This window comes from Eutrigla gurnardus (assembly GCF_963514095.1).
Source record: "Eutrigla gurnardus genome assembly, chromosome: 17".
NCBI lineage: Eukaryota > Metazoa > Chordata > Actinopteri > Perciformes > Triglidae > Eutrigla > Eutrigla gurnardus.
This window is the reverse complement of record NC_139928.1, coordinates 14,993,898-15,014,931: the sequence shown is the minus strand read 5'-3', so window position 1 is coordinate 15,014,931 and position 21,034 is coordinate 14,993,898. Positions and strand designations below refer to the sequence as shown.

Below are 21,034 nucleotides of genomic sequence, written 5' to 3'. Positions count from 1 at the left end.
TCTGGACCACGTAGTGTTTTAGGTTAGTGGGCTAACAAGGCATGAACACGGCTTGAAACAACCTAGTGAATATTTAATTAGTTAAGGCTTTGTAGTCAACTGAACTGGGTCAGGTAGCTTCCACCTGCTACTAGCATTCTACCATCACAAGCACTTAATCAATCAATCAAATGTGCCAATTGTGACAACACTAGCAGTCACATGCACTTTTTTTTCTTATTATTTCAGATATTAATGGCTGGAGCTTATTTTAAAAGTTATATTCTCTTGTCCCAAATTAAGAAATTGTTTATCTATATGTCACCGTATCAGTTTCTTGGGTTTAACTTTTCTTAAAAAGAGACTTTGCTGAACGTGTTCCTTGCCTTGATCTGAATACAAAGCAATATCAACATCAATGTGTTTTCACAGTGTCGTCACCTGTCGTGGGTCTGAGTGCCCGTGACCTCCTGCAGTCGCTGCTGCAGCATGAAGAGCTCGGTGGCGTACCGCTCCTCGCTCTCGGTGGCCTGCTGCTGGTAGTGAGATCGGAGATGCTCCATCTCCTGTCTGTGACTCTCCTCCAGCTGGAGCTGCTTCTTCTGCTCTTCGGCCTTCAGCCTCTGTAATTCCTCGCTAAGGGAAGTGGAAGGTGCACCAGCCGGCTCCTCCACAGCTAAACGACAGAGAAGGGAAATTTGAAAATTCAATACACTCAATACTCTGGATAGCATTAGAAGATCAGAATCAATTACGTTAAACTTTAATGTTCCTTCTGGGGGAAATGGGTCACTGCAGTAACAAATAACAGCATCAAATAAGAAGTGAACAGAGCAGAGAGCAGTGAAAGAAACAAATAACAGAAAGCAACGCAGCGTAATACCACCTGCTTGCTTTTCCTTTTCTGACAGAGAAGATAACATTTACCTTTGCCTGTAGAGGGGCTTGAGCTGGAAACTTGCACACGCAAGTCAGACATCTCGCTGCCGCTCTTCAGTTCATCATATGACACCTGAAGCTCCGTCATCTAGAAGACGGACAGATTTGTCAGTGTTTCTCTGCTAACGTTGTTATCCTCTTTTCCTCAAACAATGTGTGCTAATTCCATACTGCATGTGAATTGTACACAACTTGTATGCAAGTGTTAAACAATCTACTTATCTGTTTTATACATACAGGACGTGATACAGCACAATACATGCACATGCAAACTGCTACCTTTTGAATATCAATGCAAACTTAACATTTGTTTTTGTACAATCCAAATTTGGTTTAAAAATGTTTACACCTCTGTGCAGTTCATTCAATGTATGGTGGGAAAATAGTATCTATATATGTGTGTCTATACATTTTTGAGTATACCTTATTTTACCACTTTTCCAGTGAACGAACCTGCTAATAATCAGCATTTATTATGGAACTGAGACACAGCTAATGTCTGCAGATGTGTAAGTTTTCACCTTGTTCCCATCACTTCTTAGCAGATCCTGGAGGTGCGACAGTCGATGACCCTCCTGCTCAATCCTCTCCCTCATCTGCTGAAGATCTCGGTCGAGCTCTAAATAAGGGAAAGATAGATTGAAAGAAAATGTAATTATTATATTTGAGAATGAGACTGAGATGTTCTATTCATTTATTTACTTAAATTTAAAATATGTTTTATCCAATGTGTAATAATTTATTCAAGAGATAACTTACCTTTGGTCTCTGGTACAATGGAGGTGGATTCACTGGTATCTGGTCTTTCCACTGAAGAGGAGGGCCGGCCCTTTGCAGCAACACTCTCCAAAACCTCTTCAAACATCTTTCGAAAACACTGGATACAAAACCGACAGAGACAGGGTTCACTGATGTCGTAATTTTTTCCTCCAAAATGACCTCAGAAAACTGTTTGTCTTTAGTAACTACCTGAATTATCTCACTGCATTCTTCTGACACAGCTTGTAACATGTTGTGGTATATGATGAGTTTTGGTTCATCTGAAAAAAAACATTTGGAATGAATTGAATAATTGTGTTCACACATACTCTGGCAACCAACACAACACAGAAACAACACTAGATACGTCATTCATCGGGAATGATGGCACTTTGCTTTGCCACAAACACAATCTGCTCACCCTGGTCACCGTGATCTTTCAGGCTCTGCAGTCTCAGCTCCAGAGTGTGTGCGCGGTCGTCTGAATCCTCCTGCAGCAGCTCGAGTTGGGCGGCGTGGATCTGAGACAGGCTGATGCGCTGGGCCTCCATCTGCAACCTGCAGTCCCCCTAACCACAGGGAAGCAATATAACCACATTAACACAGGCGGATTGAACCGCAGGAGCACATGCCTTTTTTAAAACACACACACACACACATTGTCCAATCTATCCAGATCCAACAAAATTAACACTAAATGACAAAGATTTTTTTTTTTTACAAACACATATCTGGAACACTTTGAAATAGCATATGATACCAATTACTTATAATTTATCATAAACCAAATTTTGCAGCATATTACATCCATTTGCTAAGCAGAGGAGATAAGCAGTATGATTAAATAACATAATTCCACCGCTTCTCTTATTTCTATCAGGGAGCAGTGTGTTCAGGATGAGAGGTCGGCTATTATCACTTCTGTATCGGAGAACAAAAGACAAACAGTGAGGTCCTCTTTCTCTAATTATGCATTAGCACGCAATTGTTAGGGGTACTCGGTTACGAAATTGTGATTCCGCTACCTTTGATGTCAGATGTGTTTTAAAGTGCACTCTGCATTTTAATCAGGCTGTATTTAAAACACTTTATGATACAATCTCCCCATCCGCTCTACATGTGTAGTGCGGCGGATCCTTTCAAAACCCGTAACCACTCAGATGTTGCTACTTAAAACACGCAGCTAAGAGACGCTCAGAACAAACGGATAGCAGCTGTATCATGATGAGCTGCTCAGACAACAACGACAAAAAGCTCTTGTATGAGGAAGATTGTTGACTAATAAACATAACCCCTACTACATAACCCCTATTAAAGAGGAAATTACTCAAACCTATTTTTATTGGGCCTCCTGCAAGAACCACTTGTACAAACAGTAAGTGGCAATAACCAGTTATTGAAGAGCATTTATGGTAATTAGGGGAAGTACGAGATGTGCAGTTTTCTATAGACTTCATCATAATGCCGTTATTATATATATATATATATATATATATATATATATATTCAAAGTAATGCTAAATGAATATTCTGTCCATCATGCAAATTTACTGAGATTCGGTTTAAGGTTGTTTTTTTTTATTTAATTGGCATATTTTGGCTCAGATTGAAACATGCTGGCGGCTTCCTCAGGGCAATGTCGAGCATCATCCTCCATGCCCAAAGATTGTTTTTCTTTATCATTTGACTTACGTATGCTTCTTCTTAGAATACAACCGTAGCAATCCTCACAAACAAAGTAAGAGCTATTCAGGATAAAGAACACAAACATGTTCTCACATGCGGCCCACTGTGTTTCAGGTGTAGGACCACCTATTTATTGACCTTTACAACAAACTGTATGATGTATCAAAGCGACACTGAAAAGCAAAGGGCAGGATGTGAGCTTAAGTGACATTTACATGCTCAGTAGTCTTTCCCTGTTCCACTGCTCCCTGACACACGACAGCCTCTGTGTGGTGGCCCGTCCCATGGCCGCTCACCTATAGAGGCAAGCAGAAGACAAATATTGTTCTTTTTTTTAAAGAACTCTATTACAGATTACCAAGCACAAATTCAGACAACGGTGACTATTGATGGACAGAAAGACGAGAAGCACCGTGGTGGATCACTTCCTGAGGGGGAGCAGAAAGTAGCTGTAGAAGTGTAGAAATCATCTTATTAGTAGTATAATCCATTATTATTTACAACAGAAGGACTCATTTGCCTTTATTTCTATTTTGGAATCAACTTCTTGTAACAGCTGATCTGTGTACACAATACACAGAACCTCATTTAAAAATGCTTATTCTGATTGATCTTACATGAAGCATTAAACTAATCAATAACGTGTCATTTCCCTGAGCTATTAAGCATCAGAGGAAAATTGTGCAACTACTTTTAAAAGACTTAAAGACATTAAAAATGTCATTCTGGACAAAGTGTTCCAACCCAGGTTGTGACAAAAACAATATGAAACACACATGAAATGGCAGACAGACACTATACACCATCTTTTGCTCGGTATAACTGAGACAAAGCTTGACGTGATAGACAGAAGTGACTGGGGGTAAAATGGCTTCTCACCTCAAACCCTTCACTCCCTGCAGGATGGAAAGAAACTAGAATGTACACATTTCTACACAACGGCAATTACTCAAGGCGATCAGAAGACTGCGGGGTGACCGTTTTCTTTTGAGCGCTTTTCAAACACAACATCAAATTCAGTTTGAGGAAAGGCAGCATCAAAAGAAAGCAGATTATAAATATTGTATAGTGTTCCTTTTGGTAGAGATGAGCGGAATATCGATGAGGTCCTGACACTTACGCCGTTACTGTGTGCGCACAGTCTCTCTTTTTGCATTATTCTTCCCGCAGTAACAAACAATAAATGTCGCCGAATGGGCTGCACGAACTTAGACGAGCTGTCATTTAACACAGCAGTTATGACTGTGCTGCTCGACGCTACCTTGGGAGAGCAAGGCTGCAGACACTCAAGCAATTTGCAATGCTAACTGTCACCAGAGAGAAAACATGTCAGTGGCAAAATGCCTCAGTCATACTCTGCTCAATATTGAAGCTGGCTATGAATACAATCTGCACATGATGGAAGATGATGGCATTTATCAACGCCACGGCATGCAATTTCAACTACGCTTTGTTTTTCAGAAAAGTCCTTTCATCACTCAAACATGTCAATTAATCAGACTTCAAAAGGAGGAGAGAAAGAGAGAGAGGGGGGGGGGGGGGGCAGCGACTGGAGAGCGGTGCAGTGGATGCATGCGAGTGCCTACCTGTTTGCTGATGTTGCCTCTGTCTCCGGAACCCTGGCACCCGTCAGCGGAGTCCTCCCTACCGGCCCTCTCTCGTGAACATGAAATAACCTGGCTCTCCATCTGAGGCTGCATCTCCTGCTCTGCAGCACTTGTTGCTCGCTCTTCCTCCCCCACTGCCTCCTCACCCTCCTCCCTTTGTTTTTCTTCTCTGCAGTCGGAAAGAGCGGTGCCCAATTTGCGCTCCTGCTTCAACCTCTGTCGTCTCTTGCGCCTGCTTGACCCTGAGGCTGTGGGCTTGAGCGGCGAGGAGCGTCCCTCAACAGGTCCCTCCCCCGACGCTGCCGGAGATGGAGACTGCGAAAGCCTCCGGAGCTCCGAGGTCTGCGGGATGCCGTCTCCCTCTGATTCCGCCGGCTGTAAGAGGGGCTGAAGAGCCTTTATCGCCTCTTGCGAAGATTGAATCTGAAGGTGATGACCCTCAGGAGAACAAACTGGTTCAACAGCTTCCTCTTCTTGCCGGGGCTTAGCTCTTCTCTGGGCGCCCTGCCCTCTCGTCTGCTTTCCCATAATCTCTTGCTGCTTTTCCAGCCCTTTCCCTAGGCTTTCACTTTGTTCGACGACCATCGCATTTTCTTGCCTCGCTTCCATCAGCTGTTCCTCCAGCTGCCCCACTCTGTTCTCCGTTAACATCAGTCGCTCTGTAACTTCGGAAAGCCTCGCAGCAATGCTTTCCTTCTCACTTAAAGTAACATTAAGCTTCTCCATGAGCTCAGTAGTATCTTTTTCTATCACAGCTTGTTCCCGTCCACCTCTAGTCACGTCCTTCATTTTGAGATCTCTGCTGCTCTCCTCCAGCTCCCGAATTTGTGACTGAAGGCTGGAAATTTTTACCTCAAACTCAAGCGTCTCCTTCAGTGTTCTCTCTTCTAACTGTGTCTTTGCCCCAATAAGACACGTGTACTCTTCCTTCAGCTCCTGATAGTTTACCTTGAAATTTTTCTCATCAGAGGAGAAAGTAGTCCTCAGTATTTCAATTTCCTCACTAAGTTCAATGAGTTGATGCTGTGTTTGATTGTTCTCTGCTGTGAGTATCTCATTTTTCTGAATGTTTGAGTCCAACTCTTCTTTTAAAGCGTTATTAGATTCCATCAATTTCTGATTTTCCAACTCCTGTTTTTTCCATTTCCTCTCCCAAGTTTGTTCTCCGTCTTTTGTCTGTTTCTCGAGCACCTCTATCTTGTGTCGCAAGGACTGATTCTCTTTCTCCGTTCGAGCTTGTTCTCCTCCACCCTTTCTCAGTTCCTCAAGCTCTACCTGAAGCTCTTGCAGCTGCAGGACGAGCTCATCTGCTTTGGAGCTGTGCAAAGCAAGTTTCAAGTCTTCCTGTAGCCCAAGGATTTGGTGAAAAAGTTCATCTCGCTCTGTGGCAAAACTTACCTTCTCTCTTTGTAACAAATGCAGTTCTTGGTCATAACCGAGCCGCAGCTCATCCAACGCTTTCTGGTGTTTGACGGCGGCTTCATTGAGAAGGTTTTCTGTGTTCAGGAAGCTCTCCCGTTGCAATTCTTCCCGAAGAAGAGTTAGCTCTTCCTCATGGCTAAACAGAAGGTGAGTCCTCAGTCGCTCCAGCTCCGATTCCTGGGACTCCGCCATGCGGTCGAGCACAGCGTCCTTCTCCCTCTCCAGCATCTCTAACTTGATCTTGTAATTGGTCGTTTCTGATTCATGGTTTATTTCGGATTCTCGTGCGGCTTCCTGAGCAGCAGTCAGCTCACTCTTCAGATTATCAATTGTCTCCTGGAGGTGCTGCAGTTCATCCTGCCGGCTTTCCTGAGAGATAAGACTTAAGGAGACCTGCTCCACTTTTTCTCTACTAGAATGGAGATCTTGGAGGAGATCCTCAACCTTGGCCTGCAGGTTGAACTTCTCCTGAGCAACATGGCTAAGCTCGTGTCTGGCTTTATCGTGCATTGCTTGGGATTGGTCTAATGTCTCTTGGAGCTCCCTAATCTTGGCATTGAGCGCGTCCACCTCAACACTTACAGTGGAGCTCTGTGACAGCTGTTGTGCTTTTAGAAGCTCGAGCTCGGCGCGATGTTGCGCGGCCATTTTCTCCTCTTTTGCTGCGTGCCGCAAGTTAACCTCGTGTTTCATCTGGACTATTTGCTCGCCATACATCTCATCCAGCTCTGCCCGGAGAAGCTCGAGCTTCTTCACAGCGTCTTCCTGCATTTGTTGGATGGTGGCACTCTCAGACAGGCTGCCGTGGTGATAACGCTTCTGCAGGTCCTCCACTGTGCCCATGAGCTGCATGATTTCATTAGACGACATTCGCTCTTTCTGTCTGGAGGCTGCGAGTTCACCTTTACAGCTTTCCAACTCCACACGCTCGTTCTCTAACGCTAATTTACAACTCTCCGCTTCACTTTTACAGCTTTCCAAGACAGACTTGCTGCTCTCCAACTCATCCATGCATCGTTCAAGCTCCAAGTCTTTTGCAGCCATTTGCTGACGAAGGTCATGCAGGCCTTTTACAGAGGACTCCAGCTCATCCTCGAGCTGGGTAAGAGAGCAGTCACGCTCTGAAATAACTCTTTCTTGCTCTCCTATGATCAAGTCTTTTTCATCAGATGGGTGTATAATATTCTCATCGGTGGCCCGTCCCACATGAGCAAGTTCCTCTCTGAGCAGGGTCAGGGAGAGATCATGTTCTGTGATTATTGCAGTTTGCTCTGAAATTAAGTGAGTCTTCTCTTTCAGCGTTTGTGCAAAAGACTCCTCCGCCATCCTTAACTCTGTCAGCGAGTGCTGCTGACTCAAAATCACTTTTTCTTGTTCAGCGATTAGCAGATCCTTTTCGTTTATTCTTTGCGTGAATGATTCCTCTGATCTTCTCTCCGACTACAAAGAAAAGCAAATATTAGAAATACAGGCGCAAACATTGAGAGCATACTTTGGTAAACACGCACATTCAACGTAACATGTCTAAGACGTGTGCAGGATCACACCAGGCAACGTCTTACCATCTCCAGCTCACTGAGCTTGTGTTGGAGCTCCTCCAGCTGCGGTTGGTATTGCATGAGCTGCTGCCTGGCCTGCAGAAGATCAGCTGCTGTGCTGCTGTGGCTGGTGTTCCTCAGGGTCTCGCCCGCCTGCAACTGTGAGATTTTACCATAAACAGATTAATTTCTAATTATAAACATGAATAGCAAGTGGGAGGTAGACATTTATAATAGCACAACTAATATGACTGTAATCTCACCTGCTGGAACTGGATATGTAGTTTTTGGCTTTGCTCTGTCAGTTCCAGGAATTCTTTCATGATCTCGTCTTTCTCTTCGCGGGCCTGCTGGAGGTTGGCTGTGAGCTGGGTGATGATGCCATCTCGCTGCTTCAGAGCAGCCTCAAAATCCTGCAGCTAGAAAAGTGAAATCACCTTATAGACATCTTCGGCATTTATAGTGAAAAGAGCAGAGAGAGAAAAGAAGAGACCTTCCAAGGACAGAGTTTAAAAAACGTTAAAGAAACATCATTGTAAGGCTGAACGTAGCACATTCGTCCTTCACAACACTTGATTGTTAAGGCTACAGGACTTTCTGTTTGAGGGAAAAACACATTCCAATCCTTGAAATGAGTATGAAGAGTTATTTAGAATTTAATAAATTGACTGAAATCATTTGAAATGGACTCCAAGTGATATTATAACCATTTGTGATTTAAAACCAAAGGAAAGATTCATTCATGTCTAAGTATGTTAAACATGAGCGAAACAAATTAGTTGTACATTCATGAAGTCATTCTAACTTAACTTTAAATGGTAAAATATAGTGGTATTCTGAGAAGTTAAATAATCTCCACCCTTTAAGGAAGTTTATCCTTAATGTGCAGAAGAGGAACAACAGTATGATCTATAATAAAGTAATAAAACATTTACCTGCTGTACTCCTTCTGTGCCAAAGGCAGCCCTGATTTCTTCAAGCTCTCGGCTCAGCTCCTCTACAGCTTGGGTCTTGGCAGCTAGAGCCTCCTCCATTGTACCTCCCTTTGTCACGCGTTGCAGGGACTCCACCTCCTCCTGAACAGGAACATTTGCACTTTTTTAGAGGGTTTCGTTAAAACCGTTAAGATAAGGTTTCAAGCATGAGCTTAGCAATTAGTCACAATTGTAGAGCAACAGCAATTAGTTACAATAGCAAGGAGCCACATGAAGGGATGTCTTGTAAATATGGTTATGTTGGAATTTACAAAACAAAATTGCATAAATAAGCTTTACACATCAAGGGCAAAATACAAAGTAATAACCCAACGCATTGAGGCAAAGACTTTCTATGTTAGTTCTGCAAGTGGGAGTTGAGGAGTTGATAAAGCCTGAACGGTAATACATTCAGCTAAATACCTGGAGATTTGAAACAAGTTGTAGGTCTAGCAAAATCGTTTCCCAGTTTTCAGGAATTTTGCAGAATGCTGACAAATCTGATCGTTGTGGGTTATCAAAGGGTCAAATGATGCTAACATTTCATATTTCTTTCTTGCAAAGACAATTGAGAATACAATTGTCAAACACAGTTCAAATAGTGCTGTAATTCTGTCCCCTTGGATTCCTTTTCACTACTATAAGAACCAGAACAAGTATCTGACCAGAATCAAAGCTCATAATCTGCTAAATTCAGGACATCTCACGGTAATTCATTCAGCAGTCTATTTATCCTAACTGCATTGATCAGCACCTTCCTGGTTTCCGTTTCCTCTGTTCAAATAGTGAATCTAAAAGAGAGCAGTCCTCCGAACTCTTCACAGTCCTCTCCCTTCTCACTCACCTGATTCTCCTCCAGCTTTCGTAGATCATTTACAACTCTAAAAATGTCACAAAGCCCTGTTCGAGCCTAAACTCCTCTGCCATTTGTGCTTTCAAACTAGATTTTTCACTATTTCCCCTCACGGTACAGATTCCAAACACCTAACATGTATGTCGGCATATAGTTGAGTGAGTAAAGCATAACACAGGCTTGGTTAGTGAGTTCACAGGAAATCTTGCAGAGGACTTAAGTATTAGCAGACAGCAGCAAGTAGGTTTGCTAGCAGAGCCAAACACTGCTTGATGGGATTACTGTACCCAGATAAAATCCTTCGAAGGCATCATTAGGTTCTCTGTCATCTCATCATGGCACCCATTTACCTGTTAATTCACAACGCTGTCAGTGAAACATTAAGATTTGGAAGTCATGACCGAAAAGCCTACATAAATTAAACTGTATTTATATAAATGTCGGCTTTATGAGCTAAAATCGTCCTCTGTCTGGTCTAGTTTAGTCATCCAACTCAGTGGATGTGTACTGGCAGACTACTGTTACAAATACAGTCAATCAAGTGATGACTAATAAGCTGTAATCATGAAAACTTCCACAAAAACAAATCCCCCAAAACATCCTCTGGCAGACAGTCAGTCAGTAAACCCATGTGGGCATCCAAAACAGGAAGTAAGCCAAAAGTGTTTCCAAAAACTCTGCACTAAGAGATGCTTCAATGCACGCTTGTCATTGTGGAAACATTCTCCATGATATGAAAAAAATGGTTGGTGTCACAAAGTGATGATCCATATTTCATCTCACCTCAGAGGAATAATCTTCAGCAGTAGTGGACACTTCACTCTCCGGCTGCAATAGAGAAGATAGAATGTGAAAAAGAAACAGGATATTTGAGCCGACTCGAGTCAAATATGGAAAACAGGTAAATGTGACGGGTCTTTTATTCCATTCTTTGAACATTTTGCTATGTGCATTTTAAATTGGATCAATCATCAACAATTTGAAGCGCTGCATGCACTCAGCATTAATAAAATATGGCCGTAAGACTTCTGTCACACAGCTCCTTTTTTCCCGCCCACAGAGTAATAACGACCATTACTGAAGTCTATTCTTCAGGTTAATTCCCGGATCATGATTTGAAACTGTATGGGGTCCAGAACAGGAGAGAAATCACAGGTTTCCTTTCAATCGACTGCAGAATATATCAGAAATACCAGCCAAGTAACACTTAATATGACATGTGAATATTTTATATATAACCTTGTTGATTTATGGAGAGGATTTTTAGGGCTGCTCACGTCAAAGACGCATCGATGTGTCAACACGGCACTTATACTCTGAAAGACTTGAGAATGGAAAACTTTGGCGCTGTTGTGTTTCCACAGCAACCATTTCCTTGCTCACAGAATGCAGCATCACCATCTCTGAGGAGACGCGAGCCCCATGACCGGTTACTCGTGGATGAGAATAAACATTGGAGAATAAACCATTTAACTTCAAACGGTTACATCATTTGCCTGGATAAATAATTCTCTCTCACTCTCCCTCATACACTCACACACGGTGATACATAATAGCCTTTTGTAACAGAGAGGATTGTGGGTCGCTACCAGGATGTTAAAAAAAAAAAATTCAATGAAACATTCATACATTCAATCAACCCTAAGGTCTGCTAAAAAATGCTGCAAGCTCATAGGAATTGGTCACACAGACCGACGCAGCTCAACCTGTTTAAAAGGCAATTGTCTGTTGCCATGGCACCAGTAGTTTTGTGGGCATGTACCGCATCAAAATGTACAGTGGAAAGAGGGAAAGAGCTGCACAGCGCTGATAAAAACAGACGGAGAGGTTAGAACGATGAGCAAAAAGAAGGTGAGCCTTCAGGTCTGTGCACATGTTTTAGAAGAGCTTTCTGCAATATTTATGAGAATCATTATGGAGACGAGTTAATTGAGTTTAAAGGTTATGTACCATATATTTGTAGAGTTTTCAGACAAAATACTCATTACTGTTTCAATGGTCTTTGAAAACATAAAATAAAAATAAAGTAGTTGAGTATTACTTTGAGCAAATAAACGTTACAGGAATATCAAGTTCTCTTTTCCAAGAGCATAGCAAACAATCTGCAGCTTCCTACCATCAAAATGTCTCAAGAGACCTTGAGATAACTAAATTCATGCTCCAAACTCATCCCCAAGGGTACTGAAGTCCTTTGAGAAATTCCAACTTTACTCTTAGGATACAAGGTCAAAGATTAATTTATTTTCTACAAGTACCGATGTCAGTAACTCAATTTTTTGCCCAAAATCCATAATTAATTGATAAAATAATAATTGGATAATTGGTCAAACTTTTCTTTTAAAGCCATGCCCCATTATAACTAAAAAAACTATTCATTCATTATTCATAATTCTTGCTATACATATGGAGGCGAATGCTTTGCAGACAAATGTTTTTTTAATAATTGAATTTGATTTATTTTCATGTACGTTTTTCTTAAATTATGAGTCAATTACACCACACATCTCCACCTAGACTCTTTTCATTTAATAAAATGAGGATTCCTACATCAACTGTCTGTGTTGGACTGGTTGTCATGACAGCCACAACTGGTTCATTATACTCCAGGAAACAAAAATCTGGAGAGGACAGTGACCCCTTTCACACAGATCTACGGGTTTGAATACATCTCTTAATGGTACGTGTTAATGATCAACTCAAACAATAAAGTACCTAAATTGCTTAAAGTTTAGACTGTATTGGTGCATGAGGGGCAGATGGATGATAAAGCAATAATACCAGACTGCAACATTAGAAGCAGAAACAATAAACACTTCTCAGTGCGATATCTAAAAAGGCTTCAAAAATGTCGAAAAATAACCGAGATTCATGAATAAATATTCGTGAAACTATTTGTGCTGAATGCGGTTTCAAAGCATGTAGACAGTTATTATTTGCAACACCACAGACTAATCTATGGAGGGATTTTCTGGAGGTGTAAAAGAATATTCAGTCAAAAATAGCTTTAGAAAGCAGTGTCATAATAAGTCATAATTGTCTACCTCTATGTTGTAGGTCTGGTCGTGCTTGACAGTCTCTCCACTCCGCAGTGTCCTGGCGAAGGTGAACTCTGTGGTGGGTGGGTCTTTATTTCCTTCTTGTGATCCATCTCGTCCTCCACCTGAGACCTCCTCTCCACCCACAGACTGATCCGGCTCGACCTCCACCCTTCTCTGGGGATCCCCCTGCGAGTCCTCTCCCGGCTTCTTCTTCTTCTTCTTCTTCTGGTTCTTCTGAGAGTCCACGTAAGCTTTTCTCTGACGATACTCAGCCAACTGGAGAGGGAAGCGGGAAAAGGCAGAGTAAAGGGTAGAAATTACACTTTATGATTGAATGGTGGACCTCGGAATTTAAAAAAATAAATACAACTTTAGCAAGACACTTCAAAAACACATCTTCAGTTGTAGCTTCCACTCAGACTTTGTTTATCCGATACCAAGCCTTCAGCATAAGAACCATATGATTTAGCTTAATTCACAACTCCATTAGTATGCCTAGCACAGAGTTTATAATTCTAACAAAAAAAATAAAAATGAAAATATTTATATCAACCTACTCTGACTCCACACAGTTTGGTGAAACTCAAGCGAAACATTGTGTGTCCCAAAAAGGTGTCTTCCCCGTTCCGAGTGAGTCCTCCCGCCCCGTGTCCATATGACCAGACACATGCCTCTTGCTCTCTGCCAGGTGCTAATCCTGACTAAAGGGATTACATGTTCAAACTATGTCAATGATGGGACAGCGATAACACTTGTATCTCCTTTGCTATTTTCAAAATGCTACGCTTTATTATTTGCTTTATTCTGCACAGTAGAATCGTTGCGGTTATATTGTTAATATTCATGGATTCATGATAGAAACAACTTTTTTAAGAATGGATCTCCACTTGCATGCAAATGTAACAAGCTTGAGTGCTTGTGATGATGTACGTTGCATGTATAGCATGTTGCTTGGCCTGTCTCCATCATTTTCATAAACTGTCTCCAAGGATTAACGAAAACATTTTCCACCTGAAGAAGTCCTTATCAAATTAGGGTTTCAACACTTATTTTAGCTATTGAATAATCTTTCACGTAATGTATTTGATCAATCATTTACTCTATTAAATCTCACAACATAGTAAAACGTCTTCAAAGTTTTTATTGTCACACTTTGTCAAGCGGGCAGCACGTGGAAGGATCCAAACGCAGACAAACGCAGGCTGACTGGTGCAGTGAAATGAATTATTAAACAGAGGGCTTACAAACTGAGAGTGAAAAACGCAGACAGGTAACAGGCAACTAAAACTCTGTGGCAACAAAAAACAACAAATATGAGTAACTATCTAAAGGCACTGGACTGCTATATGTACACCACTGATCCAAAACGCAGAACGAATCAATACACGGTGAAATAAATCAGCATATCCTCACATTGGAGATGCTGGAACCAGTTACTTGTAGTACAAGTACAAATACGAAACAGATATAATTTCCAACTTCTCATTCTCCCTCTCCTCCTTTCACACAAACTAATGTTATAATGTACACGAAAGCAACAGCCGGCTGTTACTCCCATTGTATGTTTTATGTATGAGCAACCGGCGACAGCAAAGACACAGCACAGTCAGCTGAGCAGGGCAGACAGTAGGGCTTGCAGGTTCACAGCACAGGTGTCGCATGGATTGCCATAGATATGGACAGACTGTTGCCAAGGATACGCTGCTAATGCCTGCTCACCTGTCCTGGAAGTGTCCAGCAGATGACAGAATTCATAACCCTAAATGCACATTAACATCCAGGCTTGGCACTATTGCTTCAAACTACTTTTTCCAAGGTCAAGAATGACCTTTCATACTTTTTTGATTTTTTTCATACTCTTTATGAATAAAACAACCAAATAGGAATGTCTATTTTTGTCTTATTCAACGACGAAACACCTGAGAAAACAAGAAACATTACCTGATGCAAATTCATGCTTAAGTCAAATATTTGATAAAACATTCATGCTCATCAATTTGCACATTGCAGGGAGCTACACCTACAGGCACAGGATGATTTGAAAAAATCCTGAATGATGAATTATCCTGGCCAACATAATTGTCATTCACCATATTAACCCGAAAATCATCAAAATATGCCTCAAAATCTACAAATAGCACTTTCTGTTAAGAAACAAATATTTGTATTGCATCACATATATACATATTACAATTCTTTTTTACATTTTAAATGTTTTACTCCGCCATGATAGCAAGCTGGGCAGCTTTTTCAGGTCACTCGTGTGAGGATAATTATGATTATCCCAATAATGAAAATTCACCACGATAACAGATCGTATGCACCTCTTTAGGAAACCACACGCCCGCAGCAGCAAAGTCAGCAAAAAAAGAAAGCCCTTATCGACAGGTCCGGTTTGGTGGTGCTGCACAAAAGGTTAGATGCTGGCACGACAGAGCTGAGTGTGGGCGTCATGGTCACGTCCCCCCACCTACAACGCACTGCTTAAAAAGCAAAGGGCTTCTGATCCATGCCACTGCACAACCACGCACACCCCAGCCCCCATCTAAATATATCCATCTAGCTGTACTTCCAGAAGAGCGTTATCCATTAAAAACCAGGAGTGAGATATGAATGAATGCCACACTCACAGGATGGAGAGTCTGGTGATTACAATGACGGCTCTGGAAACTCAACAACTCCTTTATTTCTGACTGAATCAGTATTACGCACCAGAAGCAGTACGGAATATGCAGTTGGACCTGGCAGCAGAAATCACCCTGACTTTTGGAGAAGTCTTGGGGAACCCAGCCTTTGGTTGAGCTGCTTATCATATCAAGCTGCCCTACTTGGCTCTGCAGAACAGAGCGTTGGCAGAACATATGGAGACCCGGAGCCTGTGTACTGTAGCTGTATCACCATCTGGGAAAGGAGACTACGTAGGTGTATCTCCATCTGCTGTCTGAAAACATTTACACTGGCAGATTTCTTTACACATTTTTTTTTTTTAAATCCATGCCTAATAGTTCTGTGCATTTTTATGCATTTCCTTTTTTTTTTAATTTGTTTTCATACATTTAAATCTTTTAATGCTGTAAAATGTTTTGACATCAACACGGAAGGACTATTGGACTATATATATATATATATAGGACTATTGTTGCATGTTCCCCTCTGAAATGTGTACACCAGGATACGCCTCTTTCATGATACAGAATTCATGCATTAGTGATGAGCTGTGGGTCGCAGATGCAGCTTCAGATTACAGATTTATACTTTCCTGCTTCTAGAGCTTTTCTACAAGAGACTTCACACTGTTGCCTCAAGTGAAAAACAAGTTTTTGTAAATATCAAAAGAGGAGTCTCCCTACAGTCATAACAAAAGTCTCTAGACCTGCACATAAAGCTAGATACGGTCATCCAGGGTTGTAGCTAATTAAAACTGGACAGCTGTTGGACTATCACATTCAATTAATCACTTGACAATCCCTTCTCAAGCCATGCAGCATGACATGGCATAAGCCTCAAAAGTATTTAATGTTATTTATTCAAACATATAGGGGTCACAATGATTGGAGCCTAAAAAAGTAAACCCAGTGTCAATTAAGCCAATCAACAAGATGAACAGGCTATGATGTTCAATGTCTATTTATCATATAGATCTGTGCAGGGCACAAACACTATTAGTAGCCTGACGGATTAACCATTCAGGGATAAGCTAAGAAGATCAACTTGTAACTTTGCTGTCCTCAAAACCTTCAGTGCGGACAGCGACGCTGACCTTTAGACTATTTGAACCCTTAATTGGGTTGAATATATCTTTAATACAACAAAAAGCATGTTCAGGCTAGAAAATGTTGTTATTTGGTTTGGAACGCCAGACAGACACATATATTTAAATCAGTGACCAGTAGACGTATCAGAGAAGCAGAGAAACAAATGAGCATGCCATCCTCAGTGAATGATGCATGCTTCCCTTGGGCCAAATTAAAAAACACTGCAGTGCCCTGCCCGAGCCGATCCGTATGAATCTGAGCATCACATGCTCATCCGAAGACACCATGTCTTCCGATGAGTGGCACGGACACTATAAGGTGCTGGTGATTGTAGCAGGTGGCATATCTGAGTCTGTGACTTTCTTTGACCAAACATAAAAAAATCGTCCGTCTAGAGCTCATGTCGCTCAAAGCTTTATATGGCATGTAACTGCAGAGACTGTGCTAAAGAAGTTGTGCACGAGTAACTCCATTATGTTGGTAATGCACTTGACAATATGGTCTATTTTGCCACAGAGGAAAGTGAAGGCAACACTATATCTGCAGCTAATGGCTTGGAACAATAGCATGGCGGTATCAGCCCACAATTAACGCTTCATTGTCGGGTATGGCTGAATAGGCACTCGCTAGCGACGGACGTCATTCCAAGCAGGCTATACAATAGATGATCGACAGTTCTCCTTCCACTCAGCCATTAACGTGAACGCTTCCCTGTACCGATTTGGCAGGCGCATTACGCAGCCACTTGGAAGAGTTTTAAACTAGAAAATCAAAGCTGTTATCCTGATAATGAAATACATCATCTTAACTCTATTTCTGATAACATTTTAAGGTAAAAGGCCGACCACACAGATGCAGCCTCATTCATGTGATATCAAAAACAGCTAGTATAAATATTTTTGGAGGTTTAGAAAGGCAGTTTTGCGTGTCATTATATTAAAACTACCCATAGCTTGCTGATTGATCCTGACATATCAGCTTAGACTCAATCCAAGCTTACAAGATCCCGTCTGACTTTCAGAGGCTGCAAACAATAATGTCCTGGATATCCCTGCTATCCACCAGAAATGTGTTATTGTGTGAAGTATCTTGTGAAGTTCCTCCCCTACGTGTGAGGGCATGGTGACATGGTACTGTGTAAAAAAGAATAAAAAACAAAATCAGCAAACCCTCCTGCAGTATAGAGGGGGCCGTTTATAACCTAAAGCCATAACCACGAGATGGTGTTTTTCATGGTCTTTCCCAATGTGCTTCCCTAAAAGCCAGAGCTCCATTGTGAAACCCGGAGTGACCTAAAGAGATACCAAACACGGCCTATGAGATGCTACTCTGCAGTGTCAGGACAGAACTCCTTCTTACTGTCAATACCAACTTTATAAATGAGCTACAATATTAAGAGGGACGTGTGAGTTATAGTGGTGTATAATTATTTGTGACTTTTGTGCCATGATGAGGCTTCCAGAATGTTACAGTAAATACCAAATATGTGCTGCATCTCCCTGTTAGACATATGCTTGGGCCAATTATGTCTTTAGGGTGCAATATTATCATACTGTGCATTATCTACTGCATCTTGTTAAGATCTCTTTGCAGGCCTGTTATGGAAAACATGTATAACCAAGATGTCTGGGTCTACGAATACAAAGCTGCTGCAAGGTCATGCACTTCCTCACCAGTCAAAGCTACAAGATGTGAGGTGGCATAGCTCAGATATGTTTGTGTATTACAATTTTTTAACAGAAAACACTGGATTTATGTGACACAAATAAGGGCTAAACATACAATGAGCATAAATCAGGGTTTACAAGTCAAATTAAGTACAGCACTACTAGCGTAGCGACGTTGTTGTATATGCTTTGTGGGTGGGGGGTTGTCCTCCTGACCTAAATGTTGATGCTGCTGATTGATAAAGCCAATGTAGCACAAGTTTGGCATGTTGGGCAGTCTTTGCTCCAGCTAGTGGGGATGCGTCCTGAAAATCCTGTTACACCAGCCTGACCGCCTCCCTTTTAGGTGGCGTTTATAAGCTTTTGATAACGACGTATCGCTTCACTTGAGGGTGATTGAGTTAACACTGCGTGCACACTCGTTTTGCACGTTTCAGAGAAGTAAAATAAAACACTGGTGCAACGTTAGACGTGCAGCATGACAAAGGAAACCGTGCGCTAACAGTTGCTATGCTAACAGCCCGTCGGCGAGCCGATCTCCGGCTGTCAGAGCAGGGCGCGTGTTTGCTGGGACTGACAGCTGAGAGGGGGGACAGAAGGGGAGGGAGGGGGGGCAAAAACAGCTGACAGACCCAGCCGCGGGCAAATAAGTTGCCGACAACATGAAGTTACTACTTTACAGCCGGGATAGCAATGTGAGTGAGTTATGATAACACAAAAAATCTGAGAATCCTACCTTTGCTTTGCCGGCCTCCAGCTTCTTTTGCCTCTCCTCGTCTTCCATTGCCGCGGTCCCTGTGGCTGAAACGAGAAGGCGACCGCTTCATGCGAATTATCAGCGAGACAAATCTTAAAACTAACAGTTGAATATGTCTGTCGGCTGGCTCCCAGCTGGCTGCCAGTCGCATTTACTTAAGTGCTGTCTCCTTGTTGGTAGTCCGCCGCCATGTTTTCCACGTAAACATGAGACCTAACTGTGATGACGTTGTGTAGGTAGCCATATAGCCACGCCCCCTTGCATTCCACTAGTGTTGCCTTCAAGTGCTGCCAGAAATGTCGTAATTATTATAAATAGGGGAAAAAATCATCCCCGGTAATACACTTTAATCAGTGAGAGAAGAGGTAATATTATACTTAAGTAAAAGTAGGAATACTACGGCATAAACGTCCTGCATTCACACATTCTAGCAACAAAATGTATTTCATTTAAACCATTTGTATACTGTTTAGTCGTTTAATCTAACCATTTTATTTTCAAAGCTCATCATTTCTTTTGTAAAATATCAATTTGTGAAGTAGGTTAGTGGATTAAATGGAGCGTTATTAGTATCGAATGGAGGTGCCTCAAAATTGTATTTAAGTACAGTAAGTTGATGAATGCACCAGTGCAGCATAATAATCAAACAGTTGCTGACTGTCTACAACTTCTTAAATAAATCACATGGCTATATCATTTTGTTACATTTACGTTCTATTTTCTCATATTTGAGGTTTGGAAGATGATATCAATTTGTAGAGGCGATACAGAGAAGGAATCATTTTATATCTTGATGTACAATGATAGCCTAAAAATGTCTGATTTTCATCATGTCCCAAATTTCTGCTTTTCATGCAGCCTGAATCCTGCAAAACGTCTGCTCAGTTTCTATGGTAACAGGAGGAAAGGTTACCAGAGCTGTCCCAGCGAAGATATTTCTTTTTCAACACTTGATATTTTCATTTCATATCTATGCTTTTTTCTAAAGAAGACTAAAGCCATCAACTCACACTTTACAGCATGTCATTTTATTAATTCTGAGCACATTTCAAACAGTTGCATACTACTTTGAAAAGGAAAGTACTTGCGCTTCTTTGGCTGAATAGGACAGCAGGTAACAGGAGAGACTGGCATCAGTTTCTAGGACAGATGGAGGCGATAAAGGACCAATGTCTAATATTTAATTTACAGCGAGACTGTGGAGTTTTTCTTCAGTAAATAGATTTATATAATTATCATTAGAACAGGTTCTAGCATCTGTTCAGACGTGTTCACTTACAGAATACAGATTGAATTGTAATTTCTGTTCATTTCATTCATTTTTCTACATGAATCATTGATCACATTGGAGATGTGGGCAGCGATTAAGATGTCTGGAATAAATCAATTATCAATTTAATGACTACTGGTCCAATTTCCCCTAAATTAATCTGACGCTGGAGAGGTAACACAGTTTTTACTCCCAGATAAAGTTTTTGGAGATATACTCGAGGTATCTCATCGAACCCGTTTTACCTTTATTCCCAAATTAAAGATATTTGAGTCGAAACATACAGTTTGTGTATTGTGTGTGTAATCTTAAAATGTAATCTGAAAACTGTTAAAAACATCAAAATTCAAACAACACAATGTTTATTATCAACTAAATATTAATGTTTAACATCTTTGAATTAAAGTCACCTGGCGTCCGTCTTCTGTTTCAATATAGTTCATAAAAAAATAAGACTTTTTTTTTATGGAAACCTGCCTGAGCTACCAAAATGAAAAAAGTCATCCACTTCTTGGAAACATTTAAACATACCAGCAGCAGCAGCAGCAGCAGGAGAGGACGCTCTGTGTCTTCGACTGACAGGAGCCGAACAGCTTATAGTCTGGCAGATTTTGAATTCCACCCATCTTCTTTTAGACATTCTTACCAATTTGATCCCACCTGTGAACACTTGCCGTTTGGGCAACAGGATCTACAGGAACCCCTGAGCATTTGAAACGGTTTCTGAATTATTAATTCACTGAAGGAGTACTGTGTCAACGGTTACCCAAGCAACTTCACCAAGTAAACG

At 41.4% G+C, this 21,034-nt stretch overlaps 1 protein-coding gene across 4 annotated transcripts in view; it reads right to left on the bottom strand.

Annotated features, from left to right (window-relative positions):
* akap9 (A kinase (PRKA) anchor protein 9) overlaps positions 1–19,154 on the bottom strand; it is a 51,381-nt gene extending 32,227 nt beyond the window's left edge. For all 4 annotated transcript variants that reach the window (XM_084033062.1, XM_084033061.1, XM_084033059.1 and 1 more), the window contains exons 1-15: positions 18,954–19,154; positions 12,799–13,071; positions 10,541–10,585; positions 10,045–10,107; positions 8,866–9,006; positions 8,194–8,349; positions 7,955–8,089; positions 4,950–7,832; positions 3,579–3,659; positions 2,099–2,246; positions 1,888–1,958; positions 1,678–1,795; positions 1,440–1,537; positions 907–1,006; positions 421–655 (exon numbers count right to left, since the gene is read on the bottom strand). In XM_084033062.1, the coding sequence (XP_083889188.1) occupies positions 421–655; positions 907–1,006; positions 1,440–1,537; positions 1,678–1,795; positions 1,888–1,958; positions 2,099–2,246; positions 3,579–3,659; positions 4,950–7,832; positions 7,955–8,089; positions 8,194–8,349; positions 8,866–9,006; positions 10,045–10,107; positions 10,541–10,585; positions 12,799–13,071; positions 18,954–19,001 (4,595 nt within the window). In that variant the 5' untranslated portion in view covers positions 19,002–19,154. The remainder of the gene's footprint in view (positions 1–420; positions 656–906; positions 1,007–1,439; positions 1,538–1,677; positions 1,796–1,887; positions 1,959–2,098; positions 2,247–3,578; positions 3,660–4,949; positions 7,833–7,954; positions 8,090–8,193; positions 8,350–8,865; positions 9,007–10,044; positions 10,108–10,540; positions 10,586–12,798; positions 13,072–18,953) is intronic.
* Between the last annotated feature and the right edge of the window lie 1,880 nt (positions 19,155–21,034).